A 23,198-nucleotide genomic window follows, 5' to 3' on the forward strand; every position below is an offset into this window, starting at 1 on the left:
CTCTCTCCGCCTGGTAGTTCAATGATTCAAAGAATTGGCTTTGAGATTTTTTTTTTTTTCGTTTTTCTTGCTGGGCTCTTGTCTGTCAGACAAGTGCTCTAAGAGGATACAGGAGAAATACATCTGTATTATTTGCAAGAGCATGATCATTACTAGATTCTAGTCTAGGTCTAAATTCTTGTATTTTAGATCTAATTGTCGTTGGGAAGGAGATAACAAAAGATGGGAATTAATAATGGGTCCTTCAAGGATCTAAGGCTTCGCATCACCTTAATAGTTGTCTCAACTACGCTAGTTTTGTCATGAAATAGAACAGGAGAAGGTTCTCTTGTGTTTGGAAGTCTATAACAAATTGTTTACTGTGTCCTGAATCTGATTCCCACAATTTATATCTTGAATTACCGGAAGAAGATAAGAATGTAACAGAGTATTCGGGTAACAGATAAGTTAAAGACTTTTAAATATGTATACGTGGCAGCAGTACAGATTTTATTTTTCATATCATAGTCGGACTCGGACCCAAAAAAAAATAAAGAAGAGAGTGGATGGGAAAAGTGAATAGGAAATCTGGGTCGTCTGAAGTTCGAGGGAATCCGGATTTGCTACTCGCACCAACCTCACAGCGCCTCCAGTCGCACATCGGGAACATTTCTCCCGTAATTTGTGTTGTTATTCGTGGGGAGATGTCTCCAAAACACGGTGGGACAGGTCTGTGAGGTGCTCTATGTGAGGAGCAAATCCCAATTTCCCTCGAAGTTCTCCCGCGCGATTGCGCGACGAAAATGTTTACGACCCATTTAATTTAAATGAAGGCGCCAGCCTCTCTGCACGGCATTTCTGCAACCCCGCCCGGCGCCCTCACTCCATACCTTCCTTTTTCTCTAATATGACCATCACCGGAGAAGAAGATCCCTCCAACCGACGACTACCGCTAACCGATGACGATATCGTGCGCCTGGCGCAACAATATCACCAAACCTGCGCACCCCTACCGCCTTTCTTCCAATGTTCCACTTCTCATCCTATAATCGTCTCTTTCCTCCACTCACGCTGCAACTCCCCTTCTCCTTCTGTCTCCGTTACCGAGTACGTCTCTTCCGTCGTGTCTCTCATCTCTTCAGCTCCTCATAGCTCCTCTCTCTCTTCCCTCCTCTCATCTCTCATCCTAGCATATGTCCGTCTTTTCGACTCCCGTAAGATTCCTCGGGACCGGAACTCATCGAAGATCATTAGTCTCTTTGCTCTCCACATCGAGAGCATTCCAAGGAAAGATCTCACTTCCATCGTGGATGTAATTGTTTCCGGTTTACCCCAAATTGCTGATCCCGACGATGCGCAACTTCTCGATCTCCTTCCTCAATCCCTTGACTTGATTCGATCGTCAAATGAGATTGAAATCGCTCCTGGTTATGTCAATTCAGTACTTGACCGCATCCTCACAACTGACTGGTCAAAGGTCTTGCTGGTAAAGATTGTTTCTCTCCTCCGTGAATTTTCATTTCTAGTCAAGGTTCAGGCAATGGAGTTTTTCGGAAAAGTTTTTGCTGGAATGAAGGGAGTGGATTTGCAAGACTTGCCATCACTTATTTACCAGCTCCTTGTATTGGCTTCCAAAGGGTTTAGTAAGAAGGACGTTATACAAGGGATTGTAGGGTTCTTCGGGACCAAAATGGGTTCAAATGTAAATTCCATAGTTAGGCAGGTTGAAGGGACAGTCCTGTTACATGTAAATTTTGCAGTGAAGCAGGATCCTTCACTGGGACAGGAGGTTTTGGGACTTGTAAAGTCGGATCTCAGAGCTGTTAACCATTTTACAGTCATTGTTCTTCTTTCGGTTGCAAGGGTACGGAGGTTTAATGCGAGTTCCATTGGAATTCTGAAAACGGCCGTGCTTTCATCTTACCGTGAATACAAGTTCTCCAGGTAATAGTTAAGGACTCTGGCATCTGGATTTGATAATCCTGTGTTTCGTTTGCGTTACTTTGGTTTAAGCTCAGAGAACTAATTGATTAATGGGTATATAAATTATTCGTCATGACTTTCTACATGTGGTATTGTAGTTCATCGATTTATTTCTGGAAGGACTTTTCCTCTTTATGGTATATTTTGTAAGTTGTAACTCCACCCTTAAACTTGCAGAGATTGTAAATGGCTACCGGATAATTTGAAGGAAGAAAGCCTCCATACTGTTAACAGAGTACAAAAAGCAGTGACAAGAGCTGTAATTTCCACTTGCTTTTCCCTTTCTTTGCACTCAAGCAATTCTAAGCCCTGCATAATAAATGTTTCCCTTATACGGTAATTTGCTCCACCCACAGTGTGTTTGACATGGATATGTTTTCTACCATTGCATTTAAACTTTAAATAGTTTACGGTTTACCACATTGGTATTTTAGTATAGAGGGAAAAAGATTATGTTTGTTGATGCCTGTGTACGCCAGCAAAATAGACTTCTTTATAAGGGGCAAACAAGGTTCAAAATATGAACATGATATGCCCACATGGACACATCATTTTGGTATCCAAAGGCATGGGCATGTGGCACAGGTGGATTGGACATGATTGTGGAAATTCCACCTGTGCTTATAGACTATCAAGCGTATGATACGTACAAGTTCTCTAGCAAGGGGAAGAAGGATCTAGAATAAGGAGAAGAGAGAGAGAGAGAGAGAGTTCGGTTGTAGGAAAAGCCAATGCCTTATTCCATTCATTCAGGCTATATTTATAGCCTTATTGTGCTAGAAACTAGGAGTAGGAATAGGAACTGCCGCCCCATAATCTTAGGAGCTTATCAACAAAAAAACAGAATGCACTTATCTAGAAAACAGAATTGAAGACTTATCTATTTTAACAGAATTAAAACCGAATGGCTAAGGCTTATCCACAAACTAAGGGCTAATATTACCGGGTCTCCTGCTGCTATCCACTTTGACCGGGTCTTCGGCTGCTGTGCACCTAGTGCATGCATGCACATGCACGTATCATTTCATGTATGCACATGCACGTATCATTTCCTCCCCCCCTGAAGGATCCTTGTCCACAAGGAAGTCGGGATATGATTTGGTGAAGCGCCATTCATTTTCCCAGGTTGCGTCCTCGACAGGTGCCCCAACCCATTTGACCAAGATTTCGGATTTTGGACGGTATTTGCCCTTGTGAATAATACGACGATCCAAGATTGCTTCCGGTTGGGGTAGGATGGTCAAAGTATCCGAGATTGGGGGAAGCTGGGTGGAAGTTGGGGTGATTGGTCCCAAGTGCTTCCGTAGCAAACTGACATGAAACACATTGTGGATTTGAGAGCCGGGAGGTAAGGCTAACCGATAGGCCACTGGACCGATCTTCTCAATGATTTGGTATGGCCCAAAGTAACGTGGGGCGAGCTTCATGGAACATTGAAACGCCACCGAAGTCTGCTAGTAAGGCTGCAATTTCACATACACGAAATCACCTGCGACGAACGAGGCTTCATGTCGGTGCTGGTCCGCTTGACATTTCATCCGGTTTCGAGCTACCTGGAGGTTATGTTGTAACTCGCGCAGGATGATGTTCCAGTCACGCAAGTATTCATCAACTGCCCCTACTCGAGCAGTACCTGGTACAGAGGTCAGCAGACTTGGGGGTGGGATTCCGTAGATTGCTTTGAAGGGTGTCATTTTGGTGGAAGAGTGAGTGGAGGTGTTGTAGCTGTATTCTGCCCAAGGAATCCACTCTAACCATTTCCGCGGCTAGTCACCTGCAAAGCATCGTAGATATTGCTCCAACGTTCGGTTAACAACTTTGGTTTGCTCGTCGGTTTGGGGGTGGTAACTTGAGCTCATACACAATTTCGTCCCATGCATCTGAAAAAGTGTCTGCCAAAATGAGCTGATGAATACCTTGTCACGGTCGCTAACAATGGATGTTGGAACTTCGTGTAGGCGGACAACGTTGGCAACAAATGCCTTAGCGACTGTCGTGGCATTGAATGGGTGTTTTAAGGGAATGAAGTGGGCATATTTTGTCAACCGATCCACAATTACCATGATAACCGTATACCCGTTGGAAGGAGGCAATCCTTCGATAAAGTCCATGGTGTCTGTCCACATTTGAGTAGGTATCGGTAGCGGCTGAAGCAATCCCGTTGGTCTCATGCAATCTGTTTTGAAGCACTGACATACGTCACATTGCTGCAAAAATTCCTTCACCGTTCGACGCATGTGAGGCCAAAGGAAGCTGTGCTTGATGCGAGAGAGGGTCTTATGAAACCCAAAGTGCTCCTCTATTGGGGATGAGTGGCAGTCCGCCATCACCTTTGAAATCAAGGTGGAGGCGGGGCTCAAATAAATTTTGTCCCCCTTGAACCATACTCCATCTCGTTGAAGCAACTTGTGGGAGGGTCGCTTCTTCATCAATTCTTCATAAAAGGTGTCTTGTTTGACCTCTTCCTGTAGCGTCGGCCACCAGTCCGCATGTGGTATAGAGATGGACAAAAATTGAAATTCAGCCATACGCGACAAGGAATCCGCACCTTGATTCTCAGCTCCTTTCTTATACTCGATTTCATAGTCGTACCCCAGTATCTTTGGCAACCACCGCGTTTGTGCCAATGTGGTTATCCTCTGCTCGAGTAAATATTTAAGACTTTTTTGGTCGGTGCGGACTGTGAAAGGTTTTCCAAGCAGATATGGGCGCCATTTCTTAATTGCTTTGACAATAGCTAACATCTTTTTCTCATAGGTGGATAACGCCAAGGCTTGAACCTTTCAATGCTTCACTGAAGTAGGCCACCAGTCGGTTTTGCTGGGTGAGGATTGCACCAATCCCAGTTCCACTCGCATCGCATTCAATCACAAAACGTTGGGAAAAATCCGGGAGACATAGGATTGGCGGTGAAGTGAGTGCCTTCAACTGCTGAAAAGCCAGCTCTGCTGCCTTGTTCCATTGAAATCCTCCCTTGGTCAACAGTTGGGTCAGGGGAGCTGCAATGCTTCTGAAGTTGCGGATGAACTTTCGGTAGTATCCTGCTAACCCGAGAAAGCCACGGACCCCCTTTGCCGATGTCGGTGTAGGCGATGCGAGAACAGCTTGTATTTTGGCTGGATCAACTGACACTCCTTGCTCTGAAATCACATGACCCAAGTACTCGACCTGCGAAACACCAAATTGACATTTTGACATTTTTGCAAATAATTTGTTAGATGATAATATTGTTAGAACAATTCTCAAATGAGATAGGTGGTCTTCCCATGATTTTGAATAAACCAGAATGTCATCGAAGAAGACCAAAATAAATTTTCGGAGATATGGGCGGAAGAGGTCGTTCATGAGGCTTTGAAAAGTTGCAGGTGCATTCGTCAAGCCGAACGGCATCACTAAGAACTCATAATGCCCTTCATGTGTCCGGAAAGCCGTTTTGGGAACGTCTTCTTCTTGTACTCGAATCTGATGGTATCTCGACCGTAGATCCAGTTTGGAGTAGAATTTGGTCCCGTGGAGCTCATCTAATAATTCATCAATCACAGGAATGGGGTACTTGTTTTTAACAGTGATGTCGTTCAGTGCTCCGTAATCCACGCAAAACCGCCAAGCTCCATCAGCCTTCTTCACTAGCAAAACCGGTGATGAGAATGGTCTGTTGCTTGGCCTTATCAGCCCTGACTGCAGAAGCTCCTTCACCATCTTCTCTATTTCGGTCTTCTGGTAATACGGGTATTGATATGGCCTCACACTAACCGGTCCTTTGTCGGGAAGCAGTGCAATCCGATGGTCATGAAGTTGTTTAGGAGGCAGGTTTGTGGGCAGCTCAAACACATGGGAAAACTCGGTTAGGAGTTGGTCCATCTCAGGTGGGAAGAAACTTGGTTGGCCGCTGCTGTGTGAAGGAACTATTTGAAAAAAAAATCCCGTACCTTGTAACCCGTTGCATTCCTTGTTGGTTAAGGCTTCGATCCTGGCTCGTCCCAATCCTTGGAAGGTGCAAGAGAGTCCCTCCTTCTTGAATTTCAAGGTCAGTTGTTTTTAATCCATCTCGACGGGTCCAAGCATCTCTAGCCATTGTACTCCCAATACCAACTGGCATGCCGCGACTGGAAGAACATGGTAGTCAGCGGTAATGGGGTGTCCTTGAATGGCGAGAGTGAGAGCTCGACACTGCCCCATGCACTTGATCTTTTCACGGTTGGCCACCATAACTTGAAATTTCTTGTCTCGGTTCACTGGCAACCCGAACTTGGAGACGATGGCCTGGTCAATGAAGTTGTGGGTGCTGCCGCCATCAATTAGTACTGTCACGTTCTTGTTTTTCAGCTTACCAAGAACACGTATGGTTTGCGGGTGCTCAGCCCCTGCAATAGCATGGAAGGAGATTTCAGGGATGGCTTCTTGGTTTTCTTCCTCTGGTTCGACAGTCTCCACGTCCACCGGTTCTGGATCCTCGATCATGAATAGTTGTGGGTGTGCACAACGGTAGCCGGGGGTGAACTTCTCATCACAGTAGTAACACAACCCTTTCTCACGACGTTCTCGCGCCTCCTGGTTGGTGAGTCGCTGGAATGTTGAGGGAGGAGCACTGGAAACCTGGTTCGTGTGCGAGGTAGGTAGAGGCCCGAGTACACCGGCCATGGGACTGGGTGACCCTTTTTGGGATATCATGGCTGATGGGGATCGAACCGGCTGGTTAGCTTTCCGCTGCAAGTGATTTCGTTCCTCAATTAATCGGGCCACCCCAATCGCCTCTATCAAGGTTCGGCGCTGCTTGATCTTCACATCTAAACGGATGTCATCACGAAGTCCTGCAATGAAACAGCCAATGAGAAAACTCTCGGGCAGGCCGTCCACTCGGTGGGAGAGCCTTTCGAAGGCTTCTTGATAAGCTGTCACAGTGATGGTTTGCTTCAGGCGAGTTAACGCTTCCGATGGGTCCTCGTAGTCAGTGGGGCCGAACCGTTGTAACATAGCCTTGGAGAATTCTTCCCATGTGAGCGGTCCGCGATACTTTGTCAACCACCTCTGCCATTGCAAGGCGATGCCTTCCAAATGGAAGGAAGCTAGCTGCACTTGTTGGTCCGGGATAATATTTTGAAATTCAAAATACTGCTCCGCCTTGTAAATCCAACCGCTCGGATCATCCCCATTAAATTTTGGGAATGACAGCTTGACGTGTTGATGAGGGTGGTCATGGGTGGAGCTGGAACGGGAAGTATGGGGGTGTGAGGATTCTTCATGGGCGAAAGGGTTGGTCTCGGGAGTGGTATTGGGAGTGGTTCGTGAGGCTCAAAGGTCTTGGAGTTCGGTTAACACTGCTTGTAAGACAGTGTTCACTTGGTCGAAGCTCGACTCATGTCGTGTTAAGGTTTCATTGACTTCATTGCGGAATTCCGCGTTGGTCTTTCCACGGGTGTCCATGGTCGAACCGGCTCTAATACCAATGATACGTACAAGTTCTCTAGCAAGGGGAAGAAGGAATCTAGAATAAGGAGAGAGAGAGAGAGAGAGAGAGTTCGGTTGTAGGAAAAGCCAATGCCTTATTCTATTCATTCAGGCTATATTTATAGCCTTATTGTGCTAGAAACTAGGAGTAGGAATAGGAACTGCCGCCCCATAATCTTAGGAGCTTATCAACAAAAAAATAGAATGCACTTATCTAGAAAACAGAATTGAAGACCTATCTATTTTAATAGAACTAAAACCGAATGGCTATGGCTTATCCACAAACTAAGGGCTAATATGACCGGGTCTCCTTTTGCTATCCACTTTGACCGGGTCTTTGTCTGTTGTGCGCCTAGTGCATGCATGCACATGCACGTATCAATTCATGTATGCACATGCACGTGTGAGTATGCTGAAGAGTAGAGAGTTCCTCCTCCATTGCCTGCCTCCACCCAGGTGAACTAAGAGCTTCTTGGACATTGTTAGGTATGGAAATAGATGAAAATATTGAAACAAACTGGCGATGTGAGGCGGAAAGGCGAGATACTGAAACACAATTGGAAATGGGATGGAGAGTAGAACTACGTTTACCTTTCCGTAAGGCAATGGGTAGATCAAGTAATGAGGGTTCAGCAACAGGAGCAACGACAGGATCCGCGGACAAGGTAGAAGCTGGAGGAGGGGCCGGTGTCGTTCGATGTGTATACACTTGCTAATTGGTGGCTGTTTAGTAGGGATCTGCACTGGATGAGGTGACGAGTCAACTCCAATAGGAACACCCGGAATGGGATCACTGACCGGAAGAGGAAGAGGAAGTAAAGGTGGAGACGAAGATGCTTCAGTTCCTGAGAAGAAGGGGACAAACTAAAATAAGGTGACATCAGGACAGCCATAGCACTTTCGAGTAATGGGATTATAACACTTGTACCCTTTTTGAGTTCGAGAGTATCCAAGAAAGACACATTTAATGGAGCGTGCATCTAGCTTGTCTATTCCAGGACTCAGATTGTGAACAAAGCACACACAGCCAAAGATACGAGGTGTTAATGGAAATGGAGACAAAGTAGGGAACAAGATAGAGAAGGGAGACTGACCATGAAGAATGAAGGAGGGCATCCGATTAATGAGGAAACACGCTGTAAGGACATCATCACTCCAAAACTGTTTAGGAACACTCATATAATGAAGAATGGATCGAGCAGTTTCAAGGAGCTGACGGTTCTTTCGTTCAGCCACCCCATTTTGTTGAGGAGTGGATGCACATGAGGTTTGATGAATGATGCCATTATGTTGAAACGAAGTAAGAAAGTATTCCCGACCATTATCTGAACGAAGAACTTTGATTGGAACATCAAATTGTGTACGTATTTCAGCATGAAATTTTGAAAAATGGAAAATAATTCACTTCTTTCTTTCATTAAGTAAATCCATGTCATCCTTGAACAATCATCAATAAAAGTGGCAAAATACTTGTAACCATTATAAGACTCTATTTTGACTGGGCCCCAAACATCTGAATGAACTAAAGCAAAATGACTCAACATACGACTTTCAACTCTAGGACTGAAGGAAACACAACGATGTTTCCCAAACTGACATGACTCACACTGTAACACCGACAAATGACTCAAAGACGGAACTAGTATCTTGAGTGCCTTGAGAGAAGGATGTCCTAGTCGACAATGCCACTGTAGATGAGTGAGTGAAGTCTGAAGTGCAACTGACGATCCACCACCGTCAAGATAATACAATCCACCAGCTTCATGCCCCCCACCAATCTTCTTCCCCGTCTTGAGATCCTGAAAAACACAAGAGAAAGGGAAAAAAGTAACAGGACAGTTAAGAGTCTTGGTTAATTTACTAACAGACATAAGATTGAATGGAAACTTAGGGACATATAGAACAAATGATAAAGAAAGAGAAGCCATGTCAACATTGCCAACACCACAGATGGGAGAGGAGGAACCATTGACAAGGGTAACAATTTTAGATGTGGAAGTTTCAGAGAGAGAAGAGAACACACCTGGAGTCCCGGTCATGTGATCAAAGGCTCCAGAGTCAATAATCCAGGGAGAGGTTTTAGATGACAGGCAAGCTATACCTGAGTGGGCAAGAGTAGCAGTAGTGTGCTGTGAAGTAGACTAAAGGAACCGCTCATACTCATCACGCGGTACACTCACCATCTCCCTCCCGGAAACAGATGTAGATGTGGAAGGAGTTAGGTCTGCCTGTTGATTATCACTAACATCAACCCCACTAGCTATAGCATGATTGGCCCATGTAGAGGGAGGGCCATGGAGATCATAACAGAAATTTGCCGAATGTCCTTCCCTGCCACAATGGATACATTTCCTTGTAGAGTTGCTTTTTCCTTTGCCACAGCCTCCCCCTGAGTCACGACCACCACCACGACCAAATATGGAACCACCACTACCTCCTCGGGAGGCATGTCTTCCCCCTTTTGTACCACGTCCACCTCCTCTGGCTGTCACAAATGCTGATCTATCAGACTGTGTGGGATTCTCTGTCTGTCCCAAAGAAATCCTACGAAGCCGTGCAAACACTTCCTCAAGTGTAGGAAGGGTAGAGCCCCCCAATATTTGGGCCCTAATTGGTTCATGCTCTGATTTCAACCCCACTAAGAACCTTGTGACATCTAGTTGTTCCCTTTGTTGTTGTTGAACCTTAACATCTGGAGTGAGAGGATGATAGACGTTGAGTTCATTTCTGAGGTTCTTCATACTAGCATAGTACTCTTCTAGGGTTTTATTTCCTTGTTGCAGATCAAAGTACTCCTGATAGAGCTGATATATCCTTGTAGTATTATCTTGCCCATAATACAACTTCTTGGCATATTCCCATATGTCCTTAGCTGTATCCAAGAACATGAAGTTGGCACTTATTTTGGGTTCCATACTATTCCATAGCCATATCATGATTTGAGCATCTTCCTGTTCCCAATCATCAAACCTTGGAGAGTCAGCCGGTGGTTTATCTTCTTTCACATGCTTCACTTTCCTCTTTGCCTTGAGAAAAACTTCCACTGACTTGGTCCATGGAACATAGTTCTCACCATTCAGTTTAATTGAGGTCATCTGTACACCTAGATAGTTAGAGGAAACCACCACACTAGGTTTCTGATCACTACAACCATCTCCCATTGCTGCCATGATACTCTTTCAATGTTGCCTCTAATCTGAATTCCCAGTCACCAACTAAGTGCTGCTGTCAGGAGTTTGATGTTCCAGAACCTATAGCAGTCCATAAACACAATGATAGATGACAAGCCTTTGTTCTTGTCCACACCACTACTGATTTCACAAAACCACAAACCACACCGATATTAATTCAGCACTTATTAACCACATGCAAGTTCTCTTACAACTTACTCAACAGAGATTGTGCATCAGAAACACCACCACACAGCCATAGCTGTCACACACGGTACAGACCTGTCTAACACTTTTAAGAGGGCACTACAAGACCAAAGAGAACTCAACTAGTGCCACTGCATTACACCTTGCACCATTTGGCCACCTACAGTAGCCCCTACACCATTCGGCCACCTGCAGCAGCCCTTACACCATTCGGTCACTGTAAACACAGCCTGTTCTTGGAATTTTTTCCAAGAACCAGGGCAACAACCAACCTAGTTCTCTAGGTTCTGATCAGTCATCGCAGGTTCTTGAAGATTTTCAACCCAGAAATACCAACAGCATAAAGAGAAGAGATAACCAACCTTTTTTGAGAGCTTCAGCCAATCATTCACTGCTGAAGTCGTTTTCCTAAGAAAGGAGGTTCTGCGCACCAAAGAGAAAGAAGAGCTGAGATGTTTCAGGCCTAGGACGAACCAGTTTTCTCCATTGACAGCCCAGAAAAGAAAAGGAGAGAACTGAAGCACGAACTGAAGTTGTCACGAACTGAAGCAGGTCACGAACCCCGCTCTGATACCATGTTTCTACTGCTGCTACAGTAGTCCAAGCCAGTAAGGAGAAGAAGAAAGAGGAGAAGAAGAAGAAGAGAAGAAGAAGAAGAAGAAGATGAAAGAACTGTCGAACCTGATAGACTAAATCCTATCAGTCGACCTCTTAATAGTGATTAGGCTCTAATTAATTGTACAAAGACTAAACTGCCCCCACTTAAGTATGGGATAGAAAGTCTCTAATAAGATTGCCACATAAGCACATAACTTAACAAAGGTGAGTTGATTAATCTACCCTTATTCCGCTAACTCTAACAGAACAAATTCCAGGTTTTACTAGAATTGGACCCAGAATCATGGCTGGGTGATGGTTTGAAAGGTTGAATCGGTTGGGTCAAACTGTTGGGTTGAGTTCTCTAGCCGCTCCAGCAGTTGGACACCATGCAATCCTTGATGGTATTGAACTTACTGTAACATGCTGATGATGCTCCAAGTGGCAAGGCTTAAATATCCAAATTTATTCCTTAATTATCTTCTTCTACCCTAATTTATATTACCTCATGTAACTTAATATTTATTCATGATTTTATCCTGGCCTTGGTTGCTAGAAGTTGGCATTATAGTGCACTTTTGCAGACTTGAATACTTGGTGATAAACTGCTGATGCCACATAATAATGTAATATTACCTATTGGATAACCTTAAAATAATGAATTGTTAACCACATGAACTAAATGGGGTGGTTCCCTATATTACATGCCATGGTTGCATTACATGTTTTCTGAATAATTGCATTTAACAATGTTTACCTGATTTATTTATATGACCATTAACTTTGCATACATAATGTTTTCTGACTTAATGCATTCAAAAAACAATGCAGTCCTAATTTCTATACATGACCATTAAAACTTTGCATGCATTGTTCTTTCCTGTATTGTAGATTAATGAGAGCAACTATGGAAGGGAGCACATTGTACCTAGCATTGTAGAATTTGGCTTTGTTTTGCTGGAATCAGTGGAAGAGAGTCACAATGAAGCTGGTGATTTGAATGGTTTGATGGGCATTGAGGAGCTTAGTATTCAGATACTAAAGACTCTGTTTGAGGTCCATGACATGGCACGGAATGAGGTTGGTATCAAGGTTCAAAGTATCGATACGCCCTTCTGTATTGGCAGAGGTGTATCGGTACTAAAAACCATGCATGTTTGTGTTTTTTTTTTCAAAAATTGGTTTTTAAGGATATTTTTTTTATTAAAAAAGGGGGTTCTTGAAACACCTGTAAACAGGTGTATTGGGACCCCAACGATACAATACGCCCAATACAGAGCATATTGCATCAAAATTTTGAACCTTGGTTGGTATAACATCCTGAAATGACTGAAAATATGTACAAGTACATTGTCAAGGGTTGAAAAATTGGTTTGCTTTTCCTTCTTTTCTCCCTCTTCTTCTTCTCCTTTGGTTAAATTAACTTGCATTTAGTTTTAACTTTTAAGTTATCCAGCAATTTAAAAGTTTTGGCCTATCAAAAAAAATATACAGTTAGTGCTATTCAGCAACATTCTTCTTTTTTTTGGTCTGCCCCCAAAATAACGCTGGAAGCTTGGAAACTTCTCCATCAGTGGAAGGTCATCAAATCATTTACCCCTCCAAAAACGAACTCTTGATCCCTCCCCTATGTTATAGCTGATTCCTTTTAAAACTCCTCATAGGCTTTCTCAATCCCTTTCCAGACTGCACACCCATATGCTTAGGTACCTCCTCTTGGATCTTGACCCATATTTTATTGATAAGGCCCATCTCATACATAAATATTATGATAGCATGGTTGTTGGTTTCTTATTCTCTTTCCTTGTGTAAAATGATCTTCCATTCTTCAATTTCTTCTTCTTGATCAATATGGTGATTGAGGTACAGGTTTCTGGGTGATTTCTATTGCAGAAAGGTGAAAAACTTTGACAATTGATATCTTAGTTGTCAAGGTGCTAAGTTAAGGTTGGACAACAAGGGAGTGTATTGTTGCATAATCAACTAAGTACCTGCCCACCTTCCCAGGTGTGGCCTAGGTGATATTTTTCTATATACAAATTTGGGCGGTTTTAGTTGTTTCCCTTTTTATGAATTAATTTGTTTCCCTATTTGGCATAGCAACCAGAAAACATTATAAGTGGTCTAAAATGAAAGGATCGGAAATTAGAAGTAGAACTAAAATCACATTACATAGCTCATGAAAAACTAGGAAATAGTCTCTATTTTGTTAACACAAGAGGTAGATATAAAGAGAATATGCATGTGTTCTAAACCAAAGATCAAGAGAAAGCAAACATATGGAGGGATATAGCCCTTTAATTTTGAATGCAAGGAGAGAATATGCAATCGTATTAGTTGCAATGAGACAAAAATGAAGGGGCAGATTTGGTCACAGTTAAAAAGACAAAGGGGTAATTACAAATGATTTAAGAAAAGGACAAAAGGAGTAAAGTCCATTTAATGGCTCTATAATAAACATTAGTCTTTTTTTGATGCCCTTTTGCACTCCCAATATATAGAAATAAGGCAATTACACAAGGCTATCCAAAAAAAATGCCCTTTCACCTAGACAATGCCTTGACAACTAAGATTGATTCCTTACATGACAAATCAAGTTAGAAATTAACACACATGCATCTTGTAGAAAAGGGACTATGATTTCTACTTTTCCTGTTGAGGTTAGATATCATGTAGTATTTATGTTAAAGTAAACTTCTGGTGTTTAATTTAGTTAATGTTTTGCAGATTATTGAGCAATGCAAATTCCGTATCCTTTCTTCGAAGCCTGAACAAAGCATGGCAATCATCAAGTAATTGCATTTTAAGTTAATGCATGTTTTATTCGAGTTTCGTGCTCATTGTGGTTACTATATTAATTGATATTACAAGTCTGTATCATTCTATGCAGATTGCTCAGATGTCTGGTTCAAAGCTACCCTTACCCCATGTTGGAACATGTTGCACGTCTTAAGGAACTGCTGGACTATTTTACCTTCATGCATGGAAAAGTTGCAACTTCTCTCATTGTTGCATTATTGCCTCTCATCAAACTTAGCCGTGAGCTTCAGGTAATAGTTCTTTAATTTTTTGATCCTTCAAAAGCTAAATATGATAGTGGTTTGCAATAGCAAGAGGAAGTTATCATTTTATGATTTAAGCAAGCTTATTAAGTTGCAAATTTCATTTTATGGAGTAAAAAGGAGCTTTTGTGAAAAATTAAATCACAATAAGGATATTACTTGCATCGCTGGTTTTTTTTCCATGTTACCTTTGTTTTTTGATGATTCAATGGATTGGAGAGCTCTTTGGAAGTGGTGATATATATCTCCTTTGGAAAGTTGACTATTTAAAGGAAAAGATATGAAAATTAAAGAAATCTTGAGAGTACCTAGAATCAATTCACAAGCTAAAGTTTCCTTTCAATTGGTAAGTTTATCAAATTCTATTTCAGTATATGCTCTTGTAATCTAGGTCCAGTAACAGTGGCATCTTTTGGGATGCCCTATTGGGGGCGGGGGGATGATTGTTCTATTGTTCTTGGTTACACATGAAGATCAGTGAGACAGGCTGAATTTTTATCTCTCTTTCTAGGTTTAAAAAGTGTAAGAATGATTTGGAAACCTCCTTAATAAACTGAAGCTGAATTTCGATGGTAGCTCACTGGGTAATCCAGGAAGGGCAGGAATAGGAGGTGTTTTTAGAAACCATGAAGGAGTGGTGGTGGCATAATTTTCAGGACCAATTGGTTTTGGAGATTCAGTACAGGCTTAAGTGATGGCTCTCTTACATGGGTTAAGATTTGCAGTACAAGTTGGAGTAAGGGAATTGGAAGTTGAAGGAGATTCTCAGTTAGTAATCTCTTGGTCCAAGAACTTCAGATCAGTTCCATGGAAATACAGATATGCTTTCAGGGAGATTAATACCTTGGCAAAGAAATTCAACTCTTCTTTTGGGTGGATCAGAAGGGCTCCAAACATAATGGCAGATACATTGGGAAAGCAAGGAGTTGATAGACCTGGCTTGTTTTGGGCAAAATTGTAAACTGAGGTACTTTGGGCTGCTGAGAACCTATTAGCATTGTTTTGGAATCCTCTGTAACTGTAGCTTGAAAAATCTTGGGGATGACATCATAGTCACATATTGTAATGCTACAGCTTTAATTAATTTTAATAAAATAATTATCTTTTGCTGATAAAAAAAAGATTGAGTCTTAGGAGCATTACAATAAAAGGTGACTTAGAATACTCCCATTTGGGGTCAGCAAATTGTATGGTCAAGTTGTCAGGGCATATTTGTGATTAGGCACCCTTGATTGTGTGCCTTGCCTGAATGTCTTGACTTGTAGCAACAATGCACCTGCCTTGTCAACTAGCTGCACGCTTAGGCAACAGAAATGGTAAGGCAGGTACCCTATTATAATATCATTCATATTGCTACATCTTACTAATACATGTATTCATACATTCTATTATAAACCACAATTTTCATTAATATTTTGTTTTAAAGTTGTACTGTTGAAATTTAAAAGATCCAAGGGTCTTTAGAAGAGAAAAAGAAAGAAAAAAAGGAGCATAAAGATGCTTCATTTTTTTCCTCTATCCCCCCTCTCTCTCTTTCTCTTACATCAAACAAAACAATGGATCCTTGAGAGTATCTCTTTTTTCCTTTTGAGAAATGAAATTATACTTATGAAAAAAATTATAGCCTTCTTTAGTTGCTAATTTGATATGAAATCATTTCAGTAAATACTTATTGTATTAGTATTATTTTTGAAAACATTGGAATTAACAAATTTTAAATACTATTATCCTAGATATGATTTTCCATCTATTGAGTGGAAACTTAATGTTCTTAATAAAGAAAATTGCTATTTTTTTTTTCAATTAATATGCATGCTGAATGGTATATAAAACTAACCATCCAAAATTTAGTTAGTTTTGGATATGAAATTACTATTTTTATTTTATGAAATTCTAATCACCCAGGTGCCCTGCTGTTGTCCAAAACCGCATAGATGCCTTGGCAACTAAGGTCAACCTTCTTCACTGAGGGGTGAAACAGAAGTGTATATCCTGGAATTAGATGCTACTTATTTTTTGACTTGTGGTTATTTTGATTTTTAATTTTTTTTTTGTTTTCAATAAAGTCATATTGTTTGTTACTGATTGACAAGAGAGGAGAAAGGAAAAAAAAATAAAAAAAGAAAACCTTACAAGTTTAGGCAATCCTTTTTGAATATTTTTATTGCATCCCTTGTAAGTTGCAATTATTTCCAACCTAAACTTTCCTTTATATGACATTGTTATAAATACAATGCCCAAAATGTTAACATACTGCTAGTTAAATATATCTTGAATTTCAGTTTGAACCTGTAAAAAGACCTTGTCTCCCCCACCAAAAAAAAGGATGGATCATGGGATACCCCTTCAATGTTGATGGATAATGGATTGCAAAGATAAGATACAAGTTTCAATATTTAATTCAAAATTTATGAACAAACTTGTCTGTTCCATGAACATTTCAATTTCCAAGTTGATGGTTTTTCCTGCCTTGCAAAGGCTGTTGATGTTTGTTTCTTGGATGCACATGCTACAGGACTATACTATTTTGGTTGTGCGGAAGGCTATGTTTAGACGGGAAGATGCAGTTCGTATTGCTGCTACTAATGCCATCATCGGTTTGATTTTGGTGGCTACTCAAACAAAGAGAGATGGCTTGGATCCTTTTCAAGAGTCATCCAGCCAAGCCAGTTGCAGTCAGCAGGCTGAAATTTCTCATGGGATGGGAGCAGGTCTATTTCAAGAGCTGAGTGGTTTGCTTAGGAGATGCCTTTCTCAGGAGGTTGGCTGTTATCTTATTTCCATTCTTCTATATTCGTCTAGATTGGTACTCTTTGTTCGTGCTTATTATTGTTGGGTTGTTGTAACCAGGCAACAATTAAAGAGGTCATGTACCAGGGGCTTGTGAAGCTTGTGTTGATGGACCCAGTCATGTCAGGGCCTGTCTTTGATTTTCTTTTGCCCCACTTCCTTCGCTTTTACAGTGAGGTATCAAGTTCACTAGCTAAGCCATTTTCCTGAAAATTCATTGTGGCAGTATAGCTTCCTTGATCTTTAAAAGAATCCCGAAAAAAGGAAAAGAAAAGAAAAAGATTAAAAAACATACCTAGCCTTTTTGGGTATTAAGTTCTGATTTCCTTCTTCCATAAATTTCCTGACACTTGAAATTGAAGCATGGTATTGGCAGGAAACAGAAATCAAACTAAGTATTAGCAGTTGTTTTAAATCAGAGGGTGGCAAAGTTTTCCTTGAAGAACCTCTGGATTGTCTTCTCTCTTGTATCTCTTGGATTCTTCTGTTTCAGCCACATGGTAAAATTGATTGCCAATCAGAGAGGTCATGGACTTGTTTTGGCTTCTCCCTTTCTCAAGAGCATGAGGTATTTTTGTCATTTAATTGAAAGGAGCTATTCATTCTAACTATGCGAAAAAAATGTCAATACAATTTTTTGTACCCGAACCAATCTTTTGAACTACTGCAGGCAGGAAGAACTTTGCCAGCCGAATCATTTCGTATTGCTTTATCAAAGATCCGGAAGCTTTTGAGAAATGGCCATTTGGAAGGTTTGAGAATCCATCAATCTTACATTGTCTATTCCCTTATTTTAAGTTTATTTGAAGTCTAATTGCAGTTGTTAGAAGTTTCTGGTAAAAGCAGCTTGAGGAGGTCCTGAACCTTTCTTTTCTTTATGTTGAGGTTTCATTAGGGAAACCTAGGAAGCAAATGAAAAAGCAAGGGAAATATTATTTGGAGTTTTTTTTTTTTTGAGAACAATAACCTTTGATTGTTTGCCATATACCTAGTTCTGATAAAAATAAGAATTTCTTAGCTATTTTATTTAAATAGGTAAAAATTGTTGACAGATATTGTGAATGATGGAACTTGTACAAAAGATTATTGTAAAATGTCGGACATGCATTTTCATAATCTTGCTACTTTTTATTAACATCTGTTACTTTTCATGTCAGATCAGATATTTTAGGTCAGATCCAGGATACGGGCTCTAAATGTCTTGAAGAAGAGAATGGTAGGCAATGTGCTTTGATTTTATTAGGAATCATGGAAGTGGTGCTAAATGCCATTGCAACAGAGGTGGAGAGTGCAACAGATGCCGAAAAACTGGATCTTGAAAAGGAAGTGATTGAGTTTGTTGATTTGTACGACTCCCTGGAAAAGGATGTATGTGCAACAAAGCAAGGTAATGGTATTAAAAAGGGTACACCAAGGACCACTGCTAATGATGCTGCAGATAGGACTGATGCTAAAGGGTGTCGTTTTGGCCCCTTAAAGTTGTCTCTAGAAAGAAAACCTTTCTTGGCAACTTCAAGTATCTACCAGCTGTTACTAACAGCACTGAAGTTATATAATATTGAAGGCTCCAATGCTAGTGAAGTTTCCCAGAGCCACAGTCAGTCATCATGCAAGACATTAAATAGCTGTTCTAAACTGATACACTTTGTGTTGAAGACTTCTCTTTGTCAAATACAATCTTTAACTTCCATTGCAAAGGATGATCAATTAAAAACTTTGATCTATGGGGACATCAAGGTGCTGGGACCTCCATTGCTGAAATTGGTATGGTTGCTCAAGTCAGGGAGAAAGTTGGGTATGGATCCAAAAAAAGAAACCAAGGGAAGGAAAGTTGCAGAAGATAGAGAGGAACAGATCTACTTAGCCTTGATTTGCTTGAAGGAGTTGATCATGTTAAGTTTGCAGGGACATTCATTGACTGGTTTATTTGAGGACTTGGTGTCTGTATCCACACCTAAGGATGATTTGGAAAATTGCATGCACGATGACCCTAATAATGACTCTAAGCTAGCCTCAGGCATTGAAGATCAACAAACCAAAAGCAGAGAATTGTTGATTGAGGAAAAGATAAAGCCACTGTGCTCTGAGTTTCTTGCACTTTCACTTTTTCGAACATCTGAGGTAAATGTTAAAAAAAGCTCCATCTCTGTCACAAATGGTAGTTGTCTACTTGTTGCTGGAGTTTTCCTCTTTATTTCTTTTCATTTCTAGAACAAAATCCATCTTTCATGGTAGGTTCTCTTTGATATGATATTGATGATTGGGAAGAAACTACCATGCAAGCTAAGGGACTATCATGCAGCTTGGGCTATTTCTATCTGCAAAAGCAATACTATAGTGCACTCTGGAGCTGCAAAAGCTTTATTTACACTTGCCATCTGTTTAAACTCGCCACCAAATGATTTCATTTTAGCCCAGGAGATGGCTTCTGAACTCTTAAAAGTCATGGGATCAGAAGAGTGTGATCCAGTGGAGACATCTGATGCTTATCCTATCATAAACCATTCAACAAGAACTACAATAGCTTCTCTCTTACTACAGCTAATTGATTCAACCATTGCTGACTTGGATTGTGCTGTAATGAAACTGAAGGCACTCTATGACAGAACTCAAGGAAGCACTTGCCTTGTTCAGCAAGGGCAGAAGGCACCTGGTCTAATATTGGAAGAAGCTATATACTCAAGATCTGAAGCTCTGGTGAATTTATTTTCTTGTTTTGTGGCAATGAACCTCAATGGTATGTTTGCATATAAAATCCCCTTGCATTTGAGCATCATATGACAGGGTATGGCATAGGCCAGTCCCAAGACTGCTGATTTTTATTTTTTCAGCTTGAGATATTACTATTGTTTCTCTATATTTTTTTCCACATATTTTGTCTTCCTTGTTACAGCCTTTTTCGGAAGCTACTTTTAGGTATACATTTGCCCATGCCTAGTCACTTACAGCTCTATTTATGTTCTCTACATCCTCTTCATCACTTAAAATGTACCAGGAATCAAGTTATTATACATAATTTGTGTGCAACATTCTTTAAAATTCCTAAAAAATGTACGTTATGATTGGAGAAGCTAGTATGAGTTAACATATAATTCATTTACTAGAGACTGTCATTTATTCTACTTATAAAGAGAATCATTCTAGATAAACATTTATATATATCTTTTTAGAATACGAGCCATTGATTGTATAGATTTTTTTAATCAGTAACAACCATAAATTTTATTAATTATGATGAAAGAAAAAAGAATGAGTTTTCCAAAATGAGCCAATCATCTCACTTGGGCTAGTGCGAACTCCCTGCCCCTTGACCCTTGTAACATTTTTTACATTTCCTTTTACACTAATATTCTCGAGCAATCGTCTCCTGATATGGTTTGTATTGGAAATTTCTGTTACCAGTTCCCACCAAGAATTCCTTTTTAGCAATCATCATGTGTACCCACAATTTATTAAATATATGTTTATTTTTATCTACAAAGACATCCTAATTTTCTCTTAATAAATATAAAAATGGCCATTAAACAGTTTGTTCCTAGATAGATTGTAGATATATCAGATGTTTATAAATGCATTGCTTTAATATGTAGATTCTCAAGCAGAGCAGTTATTAAGATTGGCTGCAAGGTTTTACAAGCATTTGGCTCGTATGTCAAAACTACGAATTGCTCCTAAAGGTTGCAAGCAGCTTCCACCTGGGCTTAAATTCCAGAAACACGCAGAAGTAACTTGCAAAAAGCTCACAGGTCCACTGTATGACTTTGTTGCACTAATACAAAGGGTATGGACATTGCAAATTTCAGGCATTGCTAACCTTTATCAATTATCAACTACACACATTTTTATATCATCTCAATTTTCAAAGTTTTCTTTGTTATTGAGTTTGTTATTATTAACTTGCAGAATCAACAAGAGAATGAACGCAACAAAGGAATTATCAGTAAGATTAAAAGAGAGAATAGATGCATTCCTGACCTGATTTTCCAGATAGAGGATTATGAGAAATATCTCATCCAACTCAGCAAGGTGAGCAAAGTTAATTTGTTGAGACACGCTAAGCGGAGCACTGCAAGAGACTTTAAGATACTATATACAAAGAAGATAACTAAAGAACAAGATGCACTGGAACCTGAGCCTAATCCTGCTATTTCCACCGAGTCCCAGAATGTATCGTCTGATGAAGAAAATGGGTCTAAGAAGGCTTTATCACCTGAATCTAATAGTTCTATGGCTCCTGAAGATTCTGCATCTGATGAAGATCAAAATATCAGTCTTAAAACCAAGCGGGCAAAAATGAACAAGGTTGTGCGGGATTCTGATGATGAAGCATAGCCAGAAGAAAACATAGATCTTATGAACTTCTAGTTTATACTAAATTCTCACTTACAATCATATGTAAAGTGATTTTTAGGCAGCAAATACATGGGGGAAAGAGTTTGATGATGGCATGGCAACGAAAATTGTGAAGTACCCACCTAGGCCATTGTTCTATTTGAAGAGTCCGATTTTTTTATCCTTGTGTATCTTTTTTATTATGCTTGGAGAAAGAAGTTTCTAGGTGGTTATCCCGGTTCGGGGTGCAAGTTGGGCGGGTTGGGCCGGGTTTATGGTCAACCCAGGCCTGGCCCTAAAATTTGGGCTTAAAGCCTGAGCCTGGACCGAGCCTGAGGTCAAGCCTGACTTTCCCAACTCGACCCAACCCACACTATAATATGATGCACTTGGGCTCAGACCCGGGCCGGGCTCAGGCTAGTCGATGAACCCACTTTATACTTTTATTTACACACATATATATATACACACGTGTATAGTTGGACCAGCTTGGGCTTGGGTTGGGCCCACCCAAGTTGCACCCCTAATTCTGGTTTGATGCAGTACCAATCTGTGGCAGGTATATTGATCTTTAATTTTAATTTGAAGTAGAAGCTAAAGAAAGCTTGTCTTCTGATAAGGATCTTACAGAACCTTCTAATTGTGCATATTTGCTAAGTAATTTATATTTAGGTATATATAATAAAAATATGGGATGATATTTTTATACCTATTTTTTGTGTATGACTATAATTTAAAAAGTGGTTTCTGTTTTCTTGTATTACAAGAACTTCATTATCATACAAGTTGCTTGGCTGGAGCAAAATTACCAATTGTGTATTATAATATTGATGTATACATTTTTTTTTTTAAGTTAGGAATTTGACCAAGACCAATAAGGCACCCTGCAGACTATGCATCTCCATTCTCTCCAATTCATTTTCCATTTTCCTTTTTTATTTGTATTCGTGAATCATGCAATGATACAAAGAATTAGCTTTCCTTGAAAAGAGACCATTTCCCAATGCTGGTCCTGACATTTGGTGGACTTGGAAGGAACTGGATAAGGATTTTACATCCAGCATATTTAGCACTAGAGGTGAGCATTGCTCTGCCAAAACTGAAAAACTGAACCCAGTTGTAATATATTCTTTGCATTGCTAATAAATTGTGCAAAAGAAGTGGCTTTTTTCTTTTTGCTTTTGGTTTTGTACCCAGTTGTATTTGGGAATAGTGCAAATACAAATATGTTAGTGCAAAACTTCATATGGTATTTGTAAACCTTATATTTTTTTTGATCAATAATACTTTTATTAATTCATCAAAAAAATTTACAAGTGGAAGACAAACACACTTATCTTTCAAGAGTCACAAAGAACTTCAAGAAAGGAAAGAAGAAAATACAAAGATACAATGACACTAACATTACAACTTAGCCCAAAACAAGGAATCCCTTTCTGCCCCTTGTTTTGCTAAACTGTCAGCTAGGGAATTAGTTGATCTCTTAATCCAATGTCTTAACTTCCATTTCCCGCACCAGCCATTTGAATTTCCGCTTCTCATTGTTATACTTCCAAAGATCATTTTGTTGTTTGGTCAGCCACCCTATCACCACCTCTGAATCCCCTTTAATTATAAGTTTCTTGATGTT

At 40.4% G+C, this 23,198-nt stretch overlaps 2 protein-coding genes across 2 annotated transcripts; one reads left to right on the forward strand and one right to left on the reverse strand.

The window, feature by feature from the left end:
* The first annotated feature begins 565 nt into the window (after positions 1-565).
* LOC104598909 (fanconi anemia group I-like protein) lies at positions 566-21,749 on the forward strand. The gene is made up of 13 exons (XM_010261199.3): positions 566-1,923; positions 2,140-2,221; positions 12,276-12,464; positions 14,112-14,176; positions 14,275-14,434; positions 16,962-17,207; positions 17,297-17,413; positions 17,613-17,804; positions 17,907-17,988; positions 18,399-19,357; positions 19,472-19,973; positions 20,827-21,017; positions 21,140-21,749. Exons 1-13 carry the CDS (start codon positions 887-889, stop codon positions 21,566-21,568), a joined length of 4,251 nt encoding a protein of 1,416 aa, XP_010259501.1. The 5' UTR covers positions 566-886; the 3' UTR covers positions 21,569-21,749.
* LOC148801797 (uncharacterized) lies at positions 8,726-12,254 on the reverse strand. The gene is made up of 2 exons (XM_088902218.1): positions 9,434-12,254; positions 8,726-9,209 (listed from the first exon to the last, which is right to left on the reverse strand). The coding sequence occupies exon 1, from the start codon at positions 10,578-10,580 to the stop codon at positions 9,552-9,554; it is 1,029 nt and encodes a 342-aa protein (XP_088758344.1). The 5' UTR covers positions 10,581-12,254; the 3' UTR covers positions 8,726-9,209; positions 9,434-9,551.
* Positions 21,750-23,198: the final 1,449 nt, after the last annotated feature.

The sequence above is a fragment of the Nelumbo nucifera genome, chromosome 3 (genome assembly GCF_055504915.1).
Source record: "Nelumbo nucifera cultivar China Antique chromosome 3, China Antique-T2T, whole genome shotgun sequence".
Taxonomy (NCBI): domain Eukaryota; kingdom Viridiplantae; phylum Streptophyta; class Magnoliopsida; order Proteales; family Nelumbonaceae; genus Nelumbo; species Nelumbo nucifera.